The sequence below is a fragment of the Vulpes lagopus genome, chromosome 13, assembly GCF_018345385.1.
Source record: "Vulpes lagopus strain Blue_001 chromosome 13, ASM1834538v1, whole genome shotgun sequence".
Classification (NCBI taxonomy): domain Eukaryota; kingdom Metazoa; phylum Chordata; class Mammalia; order Carnivora; family Canidae; genus Vulpes; species Vulpes lagopus.
This window is the reverse complement of record NC_054836.1, coordinates 21,851,275-21,871,068: the sequence shown is the minus strand read 5'-3', so window position 1 is coordinate 21,871,068 and position 19,794 is coordinate 21,851,275. Positions and strand designations below refer to the sequence as shown.

Genomic DNA, 19,794 nt, shown 5'->3' with positions numbered 1-19,794 from the left:
GGAAGCATGAAACAGCCATTCAAAACTCTAAGCAAATTAACATAAAAATGCATATTGCATCAACTCCTTAATTTCTAAAATAAAGTCAAATACAAGTCCACATACCAGGTTTCATACATTTATAAAGTAAACAACCGTACTAAATTTTCCCTAAGCTAATAATAAAAAAAAAAGACATTTACCAAAACAATTATTTTAAACATTATTCAAGGGAAATCCATGAAACCTTCAAAAATGGATTAAAACTGTATACAATAGAAAAAAATTCCACTTTAAAATTAGTGAAAACACTTAAAATGGCAACAAATCTGTAGCCGACAATGCAAACATGAAAGTTACTAGCTGTAATATGAAAAGATAAATACTATTTCAGATAAAATTGAAACCAACTTTTCTGAATTTTTCAGTCAATAGTCTTTCCAGCTATAAGGATCTTCTGCCATCATGTGGAAATTTTTGAAATTACACTTATACAGAAAAATGGCAGTACCTTGAGAGACATCTTACATTGTTTCCCAATATTAGAATCCAGTTATAAGCTAGATATATATTCTTAGAAGAATTTGATGACAATAATTGTGCACAGGAACGCTTAGCTCCTCTCTTCTGAAAGAAGATGGTGTTTGTTCATTGCAGCTTAAGGAAACTGCATGACTTTCAACTCCTCAGTTTCCAAGACTCAGCAGTTATGGCTTTCCTAGGTCTCTCCCAGTTCATGATCTTAAATTCCTTAAATATGCATTCCTTATCTCTTCTCCGTTTAGGCACTTAAAAGAATATCTTCAATGGAAAAGGAAACAGAAATATAAAGTTATTTTAACTTATCCTGAGTAATTAGGAAACACAGATGTCAAATATAAATTTTATAAAGACCAAAAGTTTATTAACAGCTATAGAAAAAAAAACAGCTATAGCAAAAAATAAAAATAAAACACTGAACCAGCTATTCATACATTCATATGCCTAATGACTTATGAATATATCTAGACAAAAACATAGAGTACTTGGAATAAGCCTAGTACCTTATGAAATATAACACTGAATTCTGGGCAGCCCTGGTGGCGCAGCGGTTTAGCGCCGCCTGCAGCCCAGGGAGTGATCCTGGAAACCGGGGATGGAGTACCACTTCGGGCTCCCTGCATGGAGCCTGCTTCTCCCTCTGCCTATGTCTCTGCCTGTGTGTGTGTGCGTGCGTGTGTGTGTGTGTGTGTCTCTCATGAATTAATAAATTTTTTTTAAAAACACTGAATTCTTATGTACTTATGAAATAAATTTAAGAATTCTCATATCACAGTAAAAGCCTTTGTTTAAACTATTAATCTTTATAAAGACTACAGTTCACACATTCAAATGATTGTTAACTTTTTTTTTTTAAGATTTTATTTATTTATTCATGAGAGATACAGAGAGAGAGAGAGAGAGAGAGAGAAGCAGAGACACAGCCAGAGGGAGAAGCAGGCTCCATGCAGGGAGCCTGATGTGGGACTCAATCCTGGGACTCCAGGATCATGCCCTGGGCCGAAGGCAGGCGCTAAACCGCTGAGCCACCCAGGGATCCCTTGGTTTTTAAACTAACTATGGGAAAAAAACAAAAAAAAAACTAACTAACTATGGTCGTTAGCATGTTTGGCCTTCATCTGAAATATAATCACACATTTTTTTTTTCTTTGGGGGGGAAAATAAGATTTATCAAGCATTTATTATAAGCAAAATACTGTCCAGGAGCTTTAAAGTACACAAAGATAGGTAAAACATAATTTTCATCCTCAAGGAACATACCATCTACTAGTGCCAAAATGATGTACACAAATAACTATATAATGCTGAAAGCATGAAGTACCAAAAAAAAAAAAAAGACCCAAAAAATACTGTTTTAGGAAATTAGAAGATAGATAGACTTTGGCTTTTTACTAGAAGAATTAATTAAGAAAGAGTTGATAGGCAAGTACTGGAGCTGCTATGAATGAAAATTTAGGCTTTGGCCATACAGAAAAAGGAAACTAGTTAGGCCACATGAATAGTAAAAGCCAAAACAACTTATGGCCACATTCAGAGAACACCACTCAGTCAAACAGAACCAGAACATAGGATACATGTCAGAGAATATTGAGATAGAAAGTAGGAACAATATATTCGAGTCAGATTTTGTATGGTTTTAAGCTGTAGGTTAAAGAGTGATCAATGGGAAAATAGTGATGATTTTCGATAGAGGCAATAATGTCAAAGTTGTTTTTTTTATAAACTGGCAATTAAAAGAGACTAAAGGCAAGATTATTTATGAAATTACTACAAATACCTAGCGATAATGAGAATGGAGACAGTAAGTCAGGGCTCTGATATGGTAAAAGGATACAGAAAATAAGAGAGAAGGAAGAGGGGAATCCTTGGGTGGCTCAGTGGTTTAGTCGGCCTAGGGCGTGATCCTAGGGTCCCAGGATCAAGTCCCACATCAGGCTCCTTGCATGGAGCCTGCTTTTTCTCTCTGCCTCTCTCTCTCTCTCTCTCTCTCTGTCTTTCATGAATAAATAAATAAAATATTTTTTAAAAAAAGAGAGAAGGAAGAATTAGAAATAATGAAATCACAAAATTTGTTTTCAGCACCCGCAAAACTCTTCCCTGGAAATCTTTCCTCCTCCTTTTTTTTTTCTTTTTTAAAGGTTTTATTTATTTATTAATGAGAGACACAGAGAGAGAGAGAAAGAGGCAGAGACACAAGCAGAGGGAGAAGCAGGCTCCATGCAGGAAGTCCAACATGGGACTCAATCCCAGGTATCCAGAGCCACCCGGGCTGCCCGCCTCCTTCCTTTAATCTCCTTCTTACTCTTCACTAGAGGTAAAATAGCTAGCATTTATTGAGTATTGAGTACTATGGTACCAAGCAACTGTTATGAATATATTAGCTTATGGCCTCCTTAACTTTAGAGGTAACTACTGCAGGTATTCCCATTTTACTGATGAGGAAACAGGCTTGGCATGGTTAATCAAATTATCCAAGGTCACAGGGTAAGGGACTGGATGTTAGCCAATGTCAATAATCATTAAAGTGTTACTAATGGAATCTCTCAGAGATAACTATATTTTTCAAAGAATCTCAAAGATAAAAAGATCTTCAAAATCTGGCAGAATGGATCAATATGAAGGAAGTCAAGTGACAAGGCAGATACATGAGTAGAAAACTGCCTAATCATAAATTCAATTGGTTAAAGATAAGTTTTCCTCCCACTGGACTCCTACTACCCATTGTTTACTGCCAAAAGACCAACATTCTCAACCACTATTCTTTAAGGTACACCGAGTCTCATATTATCTTATACAGACTTGTAGTGGACTTAATAAACTTAAAGATACTGACCATGTATTAGCCTCTGAATTGACTGAAAAATAATAGGCACTGAATGAATGAATGAATGAATGAATGAACACTGAATGAAATCAACTTAGGTGGTGGGCTGCTTCTGTGTCTCCTCCCTGGCATAGTGTGACCAACATCATCACAAAATTCATCCCACATTTGGAACAATTTCTCCATGTCCCACCTTGAATATGATGAAACCTCTCTTCTGATTCTTTGCTTTCTATTAAGGTCCAGTTTCTGACCTTAATAATGTCTAGATTATCCATCAACACCCTCAATTTGTAAAGACCAAGGAAAAACAAATGGTTAGCCCCATTTATATTAGAAGAGGTGTTTCTGGGATCCCTGGGTGGCTCAGCGGTTTAGTGCCTGCCTTTGGCCCAGGGTGTGATCCTGGAGTCCCGGGATCAAGTCCCGCATCGGGCTCCCTGCACGGAGCCTCCTTCTCCCTCTGCCTGTGTCTCTGCCTCTCTCTCTCTGTCTCTCATGAGTAAATAAATAAAATCTTAAAAAAAAAAAAAAAAAGAAGAAGAAGAAGAAGAAGAGGTTTCTCCTAAATCCTATGACCTTTCCAAAGGTTCCCTAACCCAGTGACTCCCTCTCCTCATTTATCAAGGAAAGGCTTTACTTTCCAAGGGATCCAACAGTACCCATGTGCAATCATGACAGGATCCTCCTTTGCTGGACTATCCAGTAGGCAGGGAAGAGGATTTGAAAGATGGGGCCAAGTCTCCAATGCTCTCAGCTTTGTATATACTTTCCCAGAGAAACAATATACTAGTAGTTAGGCTCCTAGGTAGCCCTGCAGAAAAGTCTATTCAGTGCAGTTCTAACTGTAATAGCACAACAGCAATTACATTTTATGTTTTCATTTTAAATATACCATATTTATGCCATATTACAGACTAAATAGTTGTTTATGGTTAATTCCGGTTAAAAGCATCTCAGTATCCATAAAAGGAGGATGAATTATCATTAGTCTTCCAAGTATTAAGCAGAGCAATAAACTGCTGGGAATCAAACTACACTAAGTAGAAAGTTAATAAACATAATTAAAAGCAACATACACTTCTATAATTACAAAGATAAAACAAAAAGAAAAACAAATCATTAGGATTTGGGATCCAGTTTGCTTTTAGGGAAGAAAAAAAACTATTAAATAACTTTTCAAACTTCGGATAACTTCAAACTAGCCCTGCTACTACTTAAGAAAATATAGCTTAAAATTATACTATAGTTCAATCTTAATATATGAACACTTGCTACCTCCTTAATTTAGGGTGTGGAGCACATTTTGATAGCATTCAGTTGAAAAGAATAGAACTAAAATGATCTGGTATGTCTCTCTCATCAAAAGTGCCAAATCTAAATTTGTTCTTCACATCAAACAGAAATTAAATTTTATTCTTTTTAGACACACGCCATCGACATTTGTAGACATACCCTATTTAAAACAAATCTGATGTATGCAAATGCAGGTTTACACAAAGAAACAAATTACGGGCTGATTATTCACTTCACAAAGGATTCACAAAAGAAATCCCTTTAATAGTAAGTTTGCCAGTATACTTAAAATATAGTTAAATTTCAAAAGAAATCAATTTATAAACAACTTTTCAAAAATATAGTACAAAAGTAGTTATAAAGTATCAAGCTTCAGAAACTTCTATTATTACAATGTTTTTCCCAAAAGCTTGACAAATCTAGAAGGTGAAATTAACAGATTAAATACAATAGCTGAAAATGGCATAGAAATGTATATTTTAAATAGTTCTTAAATATATACTTTTCTAACTATCCTAGTAATAATTAAACTACCAAATTCTTCTTTAAAATTACATGCAGAGACTAGCAAACCATAGTCAATATGGCTAAAGGTGACCCAAGAAACCAAAGAGCAAAGAGTCTGTTTTGTCTTCTTTATATAAGCCAGAAGTACAGAAGAAGAAAAGATCAGATATCCCAATCGGCATTGCAGTTTTTATTTTGTTTCTCCTTTGCAGTGTGTTCCAAGTGCTCTGAGATGTAGAAGACAATCTCTGGGAAAAGGAGATCCAAATTTAATGATTCAAGTATGGAGATTTTTTGGACCAACTAAGGGAAGAGGGAAAGATCCTAATGCCCCCAAATGGTCATCACTGGCTAAATTTCTTCCTGTTCTACTCAGAGTTCCACCCTAAGATCAAATCCAAAAACCCCAGCAAGTCCACTGAAGACCAAACAGATGTGGAGTAATCTGATAGCCAAAAAAAGCAGCTTCACAATAAGACAATGAAGCTAAAAAATAAACAGAAAAAGAATTTAGCTAGTGTGGGAAAATTTGATGGTACAAAGGAGATAGCTTGTTGTCTAAAAAAAAAAAAAAAAAAAAAAAAGGACAAGGAAGAAGGTGAAGAAGGTGAGAGGAGGAGAGGGAAGTGTTTGGGGAAGAGAGGAGGATAGCAAAAACTGAATATCTATCTCCACATGAATTTCAGAGTACAGAAAACATGGTTATAAACGTCTTTGAGGTGTCTCTGCCCTCATTAGATTTAATTACAAAACTAGAATATAATCATACTGCAGTTTCTAAAAACAGCCTAGAAATATTAAGTGATTTACCATGAATGAAGTAGTGAAGGGTTTTAGAGCACTCAGACACTATAAGAAAATTATACATATTTCCAAGTATTTTTAAATTAGTTTTCTCACTCTGTGCACCTTGCTCTTGGCCTTGGAAAGGCATCTAAAGATGCTCATGACATTTCTTATAAGTGGTGCTAACTAGGGTTATTGGCTAGAAATCCCAAGTTATTAATTGTATATATCCATTGCTTATAAAATGAATAAGTAACACACAAACTATCGAGGCTCACGCTGGGAAGTGTGAGGCAGTGAACAAGATGCCTTTTGGAAGAGTCATGGTTTAGAATGTGTGCCATGAAGCTAGACCCCTTAACGCTACATGCTGATACTGTTATACGTACATGTGCATTTGCCATGCCATCTACTGACACTTTAGTTTGGAAGGGGGAAAGTTTTTTTTATAAGAAATGTATGCATTCTTTTATTCAATGGAATAGTTTTTAAACAAACTGTAGACCTCTTCACCTTAAGCAAAGAGTCACTGCACCAAAGTCCAAAAACCTTTGCTACTTACATAAAATTAGCAACATTCTGCAATTTTTCATTTGTTTATAATGATGGTATTTTTTTTTTTAAGAAAAATACACCATGTGGGTATAGGCATTTAAAATCTATTCATAAATAAATAAAATCTTAAAAAAAGAAGAAGAAGAAGAAGAAGAAGAAGAAGAGAAAGAAAGAAAGAAAGAAAGAAAGAAAGAAAGAAAGAAAGAAAGAAAGAAAGAAAGAAAAAGAGATGCCTAAGTGGCTCAGCGGTTGAGTGCCTGCCTTTAGCCCAGGGCGTGATCCTAAAGTCCAGGGATCAAGTCCTGCATCCCTGCATGGAGCCTGCTTCTCTCTCTGCCTATGTCTCTGCCTCTCTGTGTGTCTCTCATGAAGAAATAAAATCTTCAAAAAATAAAATAAAAAATAAAATCTATTCAAATAAAATATAAATATTTGAGCGTTTGAGATCATAGAAGTCAAACTGCAGTTTATTTTGGAAATGCTTCCAAGTTCTAGTGACTTAGGAGAAGAGCAAAAACTTGTAAATAAGAGAAATATGATCCTCCCTTAGGAATCAAGCTAATTAAATCAACACACCATGGGAAGTATCTGAATTCTCTCAGGCCCAGATGATAATTTGGTAGCTTAATCTATTAACATGTTAATAGCAATAATAATAATGGTTTAACAGAGAGAAAATGTTTACAATGAAAATAATAAACTGTTAAGAGTCGGCAAACTTACTAATACGTGTTCAGCACTGCCCAAGAGAAAAAGAGCAGTGAAACAGTAGAACCCATGATGTTTTCTACTGTAGATACAGTGAGGCCTGATGAAAAATCTCTCACTTTCCATTATTATTATTATTATTATTATTATATTATTATTTTTTTATTTAAGATTTTATTTATTTATTCATGAGAGACACACAGAGAGAAGCAGAGACATAGGTAGAGGGAGATGCAGGTTCCCTGTGGGGAGTCTGATGCCTGACTCAATCCCAGAACCCCGGAATCACAACCTAAGCTAAAGGCAGATGATCAACCACTGAGCCACCCAGGTGCCCCCCACTTCCCATTATTTTAATTCCATGTTTACTAAGCAACCTTCTAAACACTAATTCCATTTCCGAGAAAGCTTAACAGAGGCTCACAATCCCTTACCTACAGTTCTGAAGTCAAGAAAGTTTCAACAAACAAAAGCTTTTTCAGAACTTATTTGGCAAGAAATTCTGATCTAAATGGATATGAATCATTTATTTACTCCACTTAATATTAAAAGTCAAATTTACTATGGAAATATTAATGTTATTTGATTACAGGGTACCACCCCAGATTCCACTGGGGTGTTTCTTAAAATTCAGTCATACTCCTTATTACCTTTCTAAAAATTAAAAAAAAAAAAAATTCTGAATTGAGACACATCTGAAAAAGAGTTCCCAGGATCTAGATATAAATATTCTGACTCCCGGAAGAGAAGAGCCCCCTTCACCAGTTCCCACTCTCCTCCTCATAGAAATGAATATTCTGGCCTATACTTCATTATTTATAAATTTAGTTAGTGTAGTCTGATGCCAACATCTGATCATCTCTGGGTATAGTGGTATATAAAGTTCAATTCCAGACCTACAAGATCAATTACTAGGAATTATAATCACAATGTTGGGTGGCACATACCAGGAATCTTTTTCCTAAACCTACTGGCTTCCAAGCCACCAAGTCAACCTGTTTACCTGTCTTCCATTTTCTCTGACCTACCAGAAGACAAACCAATAGTTAACCAATCTCCCTCCCAGTCCCATCTGTCAGGCTGATACAACTCCTACAATACTTTAAAAAATGCGAAAAATAAAATACTATAGATTTTTAAGTTATTAAGTAGCAATTTAATTTTGATCAAATTAAGTTACTGGAGAATCGATGAATATTTAAGTACATCTCTAGGAAATTAAGCAAGAGAAGATTCTTCATGTTGTTTAAAACAACTTATTCAAATGGCCCTGATGATTCTTTTCTGATCTTGGATTATAGCACCAAAAATTCTAAAATAGGTCTTCTAGTGGTTAGGTAAAAGAATAACTAGATAAAGTTTAATTTTGAGTATACATATTTATTTTTCAGCAATGCTTCATAGTTTTCAGTGTATAGGTTTGTACATCCTTTGCATCATCCCTGAGTATTTAATATTTTTGATGGTAAGCAGTATTTTTAAATTTTAATTTCCAAGTTTGCATTGCTAGTATATAAAAATAGTTAATTTTTGTATGCTGATCATGTATCATGCAACCTTGATAAACTAACTCCAAATTTTTTTGTAGATTCCATCAGATTTTCTACATAGATAATCATGTTGTCTGTGAATAAAGACAGTTTGATTTCTTTCTTTCCAATCTGGATATCTTCTATTTCTTACTTCAGTGGCCATTTACAATGCTGAATACATGTTTAGATTTTCATTTCATTTACAGAACTTAGAAATAAATCATAAAATATATAGCTGACATTATTCATTAAATATGAAGAAGTTTAAGTTTAACCTACAAAATTTTAGAGGCCAAAATTAGGAAATATATTTATAAGGTGCTGGTATTTGACTCTTTTAATGTGTTCGCCTCAGTGCTTTATAACATGAGACTGGTAACAAAAATAATTGAGTATATCCAACTGCATTTTTTTAAATAACATTTATTGGCTTTTCTTATAATTACTAAGGTAGCCCTGATCTTTGCTGAGAATCTGGAAAATAGGTGATCCAAGGAAGAAAATTACAATCATGCTTTATCATATCTAACCCAAAGATAAACACTATTTACATTTAATTATAACATGAACAGTTTTCCCAGTCATTAATTCTTCTGAAACACTATTTCTAGCTTCATACTAACACACTCATCATATGGCTATCTATCATCTCATTCTTGATTCCTGATTATTTCATTCTTGCCATCACTGGATATCTACACTGTTAGATTTGTCATTATTACCATATATATGCAGTTCAATTAACATCCTTGTAAATAAATCGTAGAATGGTCTCTTACTAGATAAAGTCCCTTTTGCCCATTCTTTTATTAAAGCTGTGTTTTCCCTATCCAAGCTAATAAGCTTTTTATATTCAGTCTATTAATTATATATCACATTAATTCAAAATATATTCCATTTGCCTTTTTAACTTTTTAAAAAATCAGGAGTTATTAATTTTATGTTAATTGTAACTGTATTACAGAAACAAATAAAATGTTTTTTTTTTACCCATTCTATTACTATTAAAACATATTACCCTAAAACTAACAGAAAAGATTAAACAGAAAAATCAGGATTAGCAATGGAAAGCTTAAAATAAGTTAAGCCATTTGATAGGGTTTTAACTCATCTAATATAACCGTATCTTAGAAGTAAAAGAGAACTTATCGGTTCATCCCTATATTCAAGGATAAAACATTACTTTTTCTACTGAGACCACTGAGGCCTAAATAAATCTTTCAAAAATTACCCAGAAAACTTATGTGCCAGACTATAACAAAAGTTTAACAGTTACGTAACATCAACTTCCATTCTCATTTCATTGCTGAAGAAAATTCTTGAGAAAAAAATGTCTGGCAATAGCATCTTGGGCTAATAAACTTAAAAAAAGGTCATTATTTAAATAATAACTAAACATTGGTTTATTATGCTAGAGGTACAGAGAATAAAAACATGAGTAAGAAGCTTCTCTTTCCCTTAGGAAAAATACAAAAAATGGAGAAGCAAATATACAAATAAATTGTAGCAAGCAAACAAGCAAAATTCAAAAGAGAAATATTGATAACCATTTTATATTGCAAAATTTTAATATGTTTTTGAAACAATTAATTTCATGAGGTAAGAACACAAGATTTTTGTCCTATGTAGCTAGCTGTGTGATACTAAACAAATCATTTTATTTCTATAAATCTGTTACTTTCTCTTTAACATGACAGAACTGGGGTTCCAGCTTAAGACGACAGGCTGGTAAAATCATAGGAGCATATTTTTTATATCCTCCCCTCTCAAAATGCCTTTAAACTGATAGTAAAGAATTTTTAAAAGGAGTAATCTATAATGATTAAAAGAACAAGGATGGAGCCATTGGCAGTCAAGAGATTTCAGTGAATTTCTCAAGACAGGAAGCAGGTAGAAGAGTGAACTCATAGAAAGTGCACATACAGGGAGCGACAGCTTAGAACAAAAAAAGAGAGAATATAGCTGAAGATAAAGCCCAAGTGCCAGAACCAACTGAACACAAACACCAGATAGATAAGGAAATCAGGAATGAGAAGCAAATCTAAGGGCGAAAATGGAAACTCTATGCCTAAGAGTAATTTTCCAATCAACAAGCCTATCTTAGGCAAAGTTCTGTTTCTTACTGCTTTACTTATAAATAGGGACAGATAACCAAAATTCACAAGATATTTGAAACATAGAAGACTTTAAAATAAAATGAAAAATGTGCCCTTAAAAAAAGCGATATGGAACAGAAATATTACTCTTTACTATAAGCCCTCCCACACTAATTTTTTAAGCAGATATTGATTTTTTAAGTACATTAACTGAAAAAAAAGCATTTACTATAGCCATTTGAAGCTGCCTTTCAATTCTAATACTCTATGTAATATTTCAGACATTTGTTCTTATTAAGCAACTGTAAAATATATTTCAAAAAATAGAAAAACTATGCATATACAATCCTTTATCTTCTTAAATTCTTTTTTTTATCTTCTTAAATTCTATGCAAAAACTTATTTCAAATTTTTAAGACTGTGTTATGTATAAATATACATGTGCAGAACTGGTTTTTATTTATTTATTTATTTATTTATTTTTTAGGGGGCACCTGGCTGGCTCAGTCAGTAGAACACATGACTCTCAATCCTAGGGTTGTGAGTTCAAGCCCCGCACTGAGTGTAGAGATCTATTTTAAAACTACAATCATTAGCATATTATTATACTATCACCATTATTTAAAATCTGTAAGTTTAAATAAATTTTAAATCATTTAAATAAAAGAAATAGATCTCTATGTTTCAGTAACAACATCAATATACACAATATTGATCAAATTAGTATTTTAAAAATACCTTTTGTTATTTATAACACAAGCATTGTTATAACACATCTCATGATATCAAAAGTTAAATATTCCTAAATAAAAATACCTTAAAAGCATCAAAAGCCAAATGCTTCAAATAGAAAAAAAATATATTTTATGTTCCAATGATAGTTTCATCTCCTCTCCTTTATCCTTTTTTCAACCATTAGATAAAGACCACAATATTGCTAAAAAAAATTTTATTTTTTTTAATTTTTTTTTAAATTTTTATTTATTTATGATAGTCACACAGAGAGAGAGAGAGAGAGGCAGAGACACAGGCAGAGGGAGAAGCAGGCTCCATGCACCGGGAGCCTGACGTGGGATTCGATCCCGGGTCTCCAGGATCGCGCCCTGGGCCAAAGGCAGGCGCCAAACCGCTGCGCCACCCAGGGATCCCGCTAAAAAAATTTTAAAAGATAAAGCTTAATGTAGAAAACATACACACCATCCAATAAACCATCACAAAAACACTACATTGAGTAACCTTGCTGCATAAACAGTACAACTGAGAGGTTAACAAATTACTCCCTCATACTTGGTGAATACATTGCCCAACATATCCGATCCATCTACTAAACAGAGAGGTAATTCATTCCTTTTCTAATGCAAGCTAAAATACAAACTACATTTCTAATGCAAGCTAAAATACAAACTACAAATCAGAATGTTCAAAAGCAACAAAATGAGACCCCCAAATTAGGTAAGAAAGGCATACAATTATAAAAACTGCAAAATACCCATCCAAGCCTAATTATCCTAAGTTAAGGAAACTTTAAATATAGGTGACAGGCAAGTTAATCATACATTTTTTATCTGATGATCTACTTCAAAGTTGTAAATAAGACAAAGATATCCCATGTGAGTTATAAATGGATGGTTACATGAAATGTGAAGCACTTCCTCTTCTCAAACAAATACAGCAAAACAAAAAAATCAAATGTTACGTATGATGTCTAGACCATCATACAAAGAATTAAACACAAGAAGGACAAAAGAATGTTCCTTTTCAGAAGTAGCTAGAAACAACCAAATACAAAAAAAAAAAAAAAAAGAAAAAGAAAAAGAAAAGAAAGAACCAACCATATACAGAAGAAAAGAACAGTTTCAGCATTGTACTTCTACCTTTACTCTCTTAATTCCTAAATGTTAGTGGTCTATCTTCCTTACCCCACATTTTACCCAACCTGGGCACTTTCAGCCACACCTTTGAACTAACTATAGTTAAGGAATTCCAATTCTTTATTTCCAGCCACAATCTCTCTTCTGACTATGAGACTATGGTTTCTACATTAAGCCTTACCTTTTATCTCCACTTGACTGTCCCACCAGAATGCTGGACACAAAATGTACCATACTGCACTCATTCTCCACCTGCTCCTTCTATATACCTAGTCTGATTACTGGTATGATGTTCTTAAACCTGAGAGTTATCCATTCTATTTCCTCCCCTTTTATCAATCCTCTATGGGTCCCCAAGTCAAGTCTCAGTCTACCTTATAAAGGGTAACACATACATCCATACTTTGCATTCTCAACACCTGTCTTGGTTCAGGCACATATATATTAGGGATTCCTACATCCCTCCTAACAGTTCTCCCTACCTTCAATCTGAAGCATTCTTCAATCATTCCTTTGTATTGCTGCTAAAGTGACCTTCCTAGAATATAACTCGAATCATTTCACCACTGCTTAAAATCTTTCAGTAATTTCAAATAAAAACCTAAAATCCTTAGCAGAATACCTCTGTAACTTTCTCTTCTTAATCTCTCATTTAAGATATTAAATTTTAAACACATCATTGCAGATCCTGGAAAAAAGTCATACTGTTTCTTACTTCAATTCCTCTGCATAGGTTAGTCCCTCTTTCTACAAAGTCTTGTTCTTGACATGGTAATTTTGACTTGCTCAAGGCCCAGCTCAGACATTGTATGTGGCCCTCAATTTCTCCATTCCCTATCTGCTCCCATCACATTTAACAGACACACTTTCATACTGTATTATAATTATCTAACATATGCTACTGAATTTCGGACACCATGAAAGTAAAATACAATTATCATTCCTTTTGTATCTCACAATGCCTAGCACTTCGCTGGCAACAATAGGTGATCAATAACTATTTACAGAATTTGTAAGCCGTTTCACTTTTTCCAGAAACAAGTTCTACCATAAACATCACCCAACAGACAGAGAGAAACAGCTCCTTAAGAAAAACAAAAGAAACCAGGAAAGCAGTAGACATAAACAAATGGGGCAGAAAAGGAAAAACTAAACACAAGGATTCTCTTCAGAGTGGCTCTTGAGAACTGTTTTTTACCCTTCATCTCACATTCTATCACAAATGTCTTACTTGCTATTTAATCTTCAACACATTCTAATTTTCCAGAAAATAAGTGATAAGAAGTTCTCTCCACAATTGGGCAGGCAGAGAAAAAAAATGGAAAGTATTACCTAAATCAGCTATTCTTCAAAACTGAGCAGTTAGGATTTTAAAAACATCATAAGTAAGACCACTGATATATCCAGCCCCAATTCCACTTCTAACAGTTGCCTCCTAAAAGACATAAGACTACAATATTTTACCAATGAGATATCAAACATTCTCCCTAACATACTCCCAACATCTCTTTCTGAACCTACGTTTTTTTCTCTTCCGTAAGATATTATATAAATTCAGTATTTACTCTGTAAACAAGCATATGCATTTTTATCCCTAAAATGAAATACTTTCTTCTGACTTTCCCCTAAGTGGTCCTTGAACAGAAACTTCCCCAGCTGAATTCCCTTTATCATTTGCAACAGTTTTCCATGATTACAAATGAAAGGAACAGAGACCTTTCCTCCTAATGCTGGGGCCTCTATGATGTTTGATCTTTCCCTTCTCTTTTCCCCAGTGGTACCCATACCTAAGTTTGCCCCTTAAAGTAAAACAAATTCAGAATCCATTCAAGTTCATACGTAATTTTAGAAGCGTGTGAGAGAATATCAAAACCCAAAGTCCATAAAGCACAGGAAGTCCACAAGTGTGTTACTCTCAATTAGCTTGACAAAAACATAAGCATCAAGCTAGTAATACTCATGTGTGCCAAGTATGTAATCATCATTAACCAAAACAACAGAAATCCATGCCATAACTAGTAGAAACAGGTATAACATAATCATTAATTAGATGTTTTGAAGAATACGTGGGGTGGGGGAGGCCCAGAGGACCGAAAGATATCACTTTCCAGTATCACCGGCCTAACCAAGCTGTTCTCCCCTCCAAGTTATTAAAATCTTCTCTACCCTTCATCTTTGGAAAAGAACAACTAGCTCTCTGGCAGAACCCACTCCACACCTTGCAACTCCAAGGCTTAGACTGAGCTGCCTTGCAACTGTGAGAATTATGATTTTATCCAAATAGTTAGATTACTAGGTTTAAACTAAATTTTACCCAGCTGCTAACTCATTAATTACCAGGGCTCTAGCCCCATGGAATACACTTTACTCCATTATAAAAAATAAGTAGAAATGTTAGATCGATAATAGGGAAGAAGGGAAAAGGCTTACCTACAGAAACATTCCAATAAATAAATTCGAAAGTAATGAAGGAAATAGAAAATCACCATGAAAACACAATGAATAAGAGCAAAATCAATGATGTTCCAAAATAGTTGGCAAAATTTAAGGAGAAACAGAGTATCTGTATAGCTTCAGAATATCTCCCCAAAATATACACTAATTTCACAATGGCAAACAGTAACTTTACAGTGGAGAAACTTGGCAGACATCACCTTAACTAAGTGAACACAATTAACATCACGATCAGTAAGTCATGTTGACATCATGTGCCCTCTTATAGGACAGGTTTAGAAAAACTCACCACCTTTGTTGGTATCCCTCCCACTAATGCACATCAGTCTAATCAGGAGGAAAAAAAAAATCAGATAAACCCAAATTGACAGATAATCTACAAAGTAATTTACCAATACTTTTCAAAAAAAAGTGTCAAACACATGAAAGATAAGAAAAGATTGAGAACTATCAAAGACTAGAGAAAATTAGGAGACAGGATGACTAAATAAATGCAATATGAGATCCTGGATTGGATCCTGCAGCTGAGTAAGAACATTAGCAGATATACTGACAAAATGTCAATAAAGCCTCAGTTAACATCACTGTAGCAATGTTAATTTCTTTTTATGTCAATTTCTTATTTTTGATAACTGCACCATGGTTATGTACAATGTTAACATATGCAGAACTGCATGTAGGATGTATGGGAGGAGGGACTCAGTTCCTGTCTGAGTAACTCTTCTGTAAGTTTTAAATTAATTAAAAAAAAAAAAAAAAAGCTGAATTCCAGATACCAAGTTGCGTAGGTCAATCAACAACCCGGTTGTTTGGTTTTTTTCGTTGCATCTCTCTCTCCAATTGATTCTGTTTCTACTCTTTTCCTAAAAAGCTTCCAAGTTCTTAGACTTGAGGAACTCTCAAAGTGCCCTATTTCTTCTCAAACAGAGCTAGACTTCCTTCCAGTCCTGCCACAAACCGACCTGGCTTAAAAGATGTCACTTAAATGCCCTAACTTCTTACTGCTATTAGCTATTCACAAAGTGCTATTAAATGACAGCTAACTAATATTATTTCACAGATAAAACTAAGATAAATTAAGTGATGTGACATTTAATAAATTCCAGACTCTGAATATGAACCCAATTCTTTCAGCTCTAAGACCAAGTTACCATATTAAAAGAAAGCAATTTGCATGTAAAATTCAACTTCCCTAGCTCCATGCAAGCTGATTACCGCTAACTCATGGTTTTAAAGTTCTAAATTTCACGATTGTCCTAAACAACCCTCTTGCAAGCTACAATCAAGAATTCTGAGATTCGGTGAAAAAGGCCTGTGTTCACCCTAACCATAACCTATATAATTAAAAAGAAGAAAAGACATTGGTCTAAACCAACTTATTAGGCTTTCCAAGCATCGCTTACCTCTGTTCTTTTACCGACACTGCTTCATGCTTTCAAACACCTGAGATGTCCCTCTAATTTCCAATTCCATTCATTTCTTGATATTTGCAAATCATAGCCAAGAGCAATTCTGCTAGGCCTCACAATCCCACGAAATACTCTAAATACCTTCCCCCCCCCTCACTCAAAAAAAAAAAACAAAAAAAGGAGAGGGGGTCGTCAAAGGGCTAAAATCTAACGCCTGTGTCTGAGATTTAAATGTGCAAGGAGACAGGGCAATGTAACCAAGTAACGGAACTTGAGACCCGGGAAAAATCAACTTTCATCTGACTTAAGTCTGAGCATTTTTCCCTTCCACCGCTTGCCGTTGTATCTGATATCTCAGTCAACTGAGCACATTATTAAGACCCAAGAAAGAGGGCAGCCCGGGGGGCTCAGCGGTTTAGCGCCGCCTTCCAACCAGACCCTGGAGACCCGGGATCGAGTCCCCCGTCGGGCTCCCTGCATGGAGCCTGCTTCTCCCTCTGCTCCCCCCCTCTGAATGAATGAATGAATGAATGAATGAATGAATGAATGAATAAAATGTAAAAAAAAAAAAAAAAGAGCACGGAAATGTAAAAAGCGGCAGTTATGGAAACAACCCTCAAGTCTGAAAACTGGGTAATGAGAAAACCAGTAATTCGTGAATGAGCGTTCGCTACGAGGGGCAAAAAGCTGGTGGACGGGACTTACTCAACTTCGTGACCTCCCATCCCCATCCCCATCCCCATCCCGTCCCATCCCATCCCTCCCCTCCCGCCTCGCACGCGCAGGAGCTCCAGAGCATGGACCGTGCCGGAGCCGCCGATGTCACCCCGATGTCCCCAGCTGCAGCCCGGAACCGGCGGGGCAACACGCAGGCACGGGTCGTAACTTTGGGGAGGGCTCCTTGGTTCAGACGCAACAGGCTGCGGCTGTGCGATGCTGCGGGGCGCGCGGGGCAACCAGCGGGCACAGGGGGTCTCTCACAGGGACACCCCTGACGGTCTGGGGCATTCACTTGCCTCCCATTCCCGCAGGAAACGCTGGGCCTCGTCAGAACCCACGGTCTTATGTCTCCTAAATTCGTCCTTCACGTAAAGGTCGCCAAGGGTTTTGAGGTCTGGGGGCAGAGCCCGGTGCAGCAGCAGGATGCGCCGGTACAGGGCCCGCACCCGCGAGACGTGCCCGGCGGGCATCGCGGCGCGCGCCGACGCCCACCACCACGCAGGCGCACAGACCCGCGGCGCGCCCACTGCCCCGGGGCCGGGGGTCGGTCAGCCGGAACCCGCGCGGAGGAGGGCGCGCGGCCTTCATCCGGTTGGTCCGCTCTCAAATCAGGACCTTCCGGAAACCCCGGCTGCTGTGACTGACGGGGAAATGGGCGGGTTCTTGTCCGGAGGGGGCGTGGCCTTGGTGCAGTGGCGCGCGCGGCCGCGCCGTTAAAGCCCACCTTGGCCCAGGGAGCGGCAAGCCCAGCCCTTGTCACCCCGCAGCCACACCGCGTGGTCTTTCCCATTCATCTTACCCTTCTTTCCTGATAAAGGCTGAGAAAGCTTTCATCAAAACCGGGCTCCTCCAGGAAGCCTGCCATGGTTGGCTCCACCCACTTCGAGCGTTTTTCAGCCTTCCTGTGTCCTCCGGAGCGATCACATGGGACGAGGATTCATCTCTCCGTTCAGCAGCCTGCTACCTACTGCGTACTTTGCATCGTGCTGTGTTCCTAATTTGTACCCTGAAGGTGCAGCCTCCTTCACATAACTGAGCCCTGAGCCAGCCAGCAGGTGTCATTAGCTCGTCAAGTTGGCTACAGAAGAATCCTAGGGAGACATTTATTTTTTAAGACTTTATTTATTCATGAGAGACACAGAGAGAAAGAGAGGAGCAGAGACACAGGCAGAGGGAGAAGCAGGCTCCATGCAGGGAGCCCGACGTGGGACTCGATCCTGGGTCTCCAAGATCACACCCTGGGCTGAAGGCAGGTGCTAAACCGCTGAGCCATCCAGGGATCCCACATTTATTTATTTATTTATTTTAAGATTTATTTGAGAAAGAGGGCAGGGGGAGGGGCAGAGGGAGAGGGATAAAGAATCTCAAGCAGACTCCCCTTCGGCACAGAGCACACCCCGAGCTTGATTTCACGACCTTGAGGTCACGATGTAAGCTGAAATCCAGAGGCAGAGGCCTAGCCCACTGAGCCACCCAGGCTCCTCTAGAAACATCTTAAACGTGTCATTTCCAGGGCCATGATTCTGGAGATACTGATTAAATAGTCTGAGCTGAAAACATAAAATCAGGACATTTAAAAAAATCTCCACCTTTTGCAAAGGTGAGAGCAAGAGTGTGACTGCTTTCTAAAGCTGGCAGCCACTTGGCCTCTTCTTTCCCACCACACCTTTGGTCCTTCAGCAAATGCTGATGGCTCCACCAGCAAAATGTATGCAGAACTGGACCATTTCTTATGCCCTCAAACGCAACCATCCCTCTCTCTCCAGGCAACGCCTCCTAATATTACTGTAGCTTCTTGTGTTTCTGCCTCAGGCCGTGATGAACGTAGGTCATGATCCACCAAAACTGTAAGTTAGATCATGATGCTCCTCTGCTCAACAAAATCCTTCAGGAAAACCAAAAGTCTCTCCACTTCTTAGCTCTCTAAATTTTCTCCTACTGCCCTCTCCCTAGTTGGCCACACTGGTCATCTTTGGATGATACTGGCATTCTCCCAGTGGCCAGATACCAGGCATACTCCCAACTGAAGGCCCGTGTGCTGGCTGTTCCCTGTAATTGGAATGCTCTGTCCCATATATATCTTCTTGTCTAACACCTTTCTTTCACCCAGCTCATTGCTTCAGATCCCCCCTAAGACGCTCCCTGGCGAGCATATTTGAAATTACATCACCATGCCAAGAACTCCCTAAAGCCTAAGCTACATTTTTCTATAAAACACAAATTTTGCCTTCTTGCTTATTGTCTGCCCCCCCACACACACACACACCCTAGAATATAAATTCCATTGAGGCATTTTGTGATTTTGAGGGTGTCAAATGACTCCTATGGCCTGCTGGTGATGAAGGGGCAAGAGTATAGGAATTTACGTGATTCCCTCATAGATTTTTTTCTGTGTCAAGACTTTTTCAAAGTGAAAGAAAACACATACCCTGCTAGCAAAGGGCAGGGACTTCCTTATTTTGGTGCCCTTTCCAGGGACCACCACAGTCCCTAACAAATAGTAAGTACTCTAATATG

General features: G+C 37.2%; 1 protein-coding gene across 1 annotated transcript in view; it reads right to left on the bottom strand.

The window, feature by feature from the left end:
- The window catches only part of SDHAF3 (succinate dehydrogenase complex assembly factor 3), a 66,157-nt gene extending 48,264 nt beyond the window's left edge, over positions 1 to 17,893 (bottom strand). Inside the window, exon 1 of the mRNA XM_041728094.1 lies at positions 17,574 to 17,893. Coding sequence (XP_041584028.1) covers positions 17,574 to 17,747 — 174 coding nt within the window. The 5' untranslated portion in view covers positions 17,748 to 17,893. The remainder of the gene's footprint in view (positions 1 to 17,573) is intronic.
- Positions 17,894 to 19,794: the final 1,901 nt, after the last annotated feature.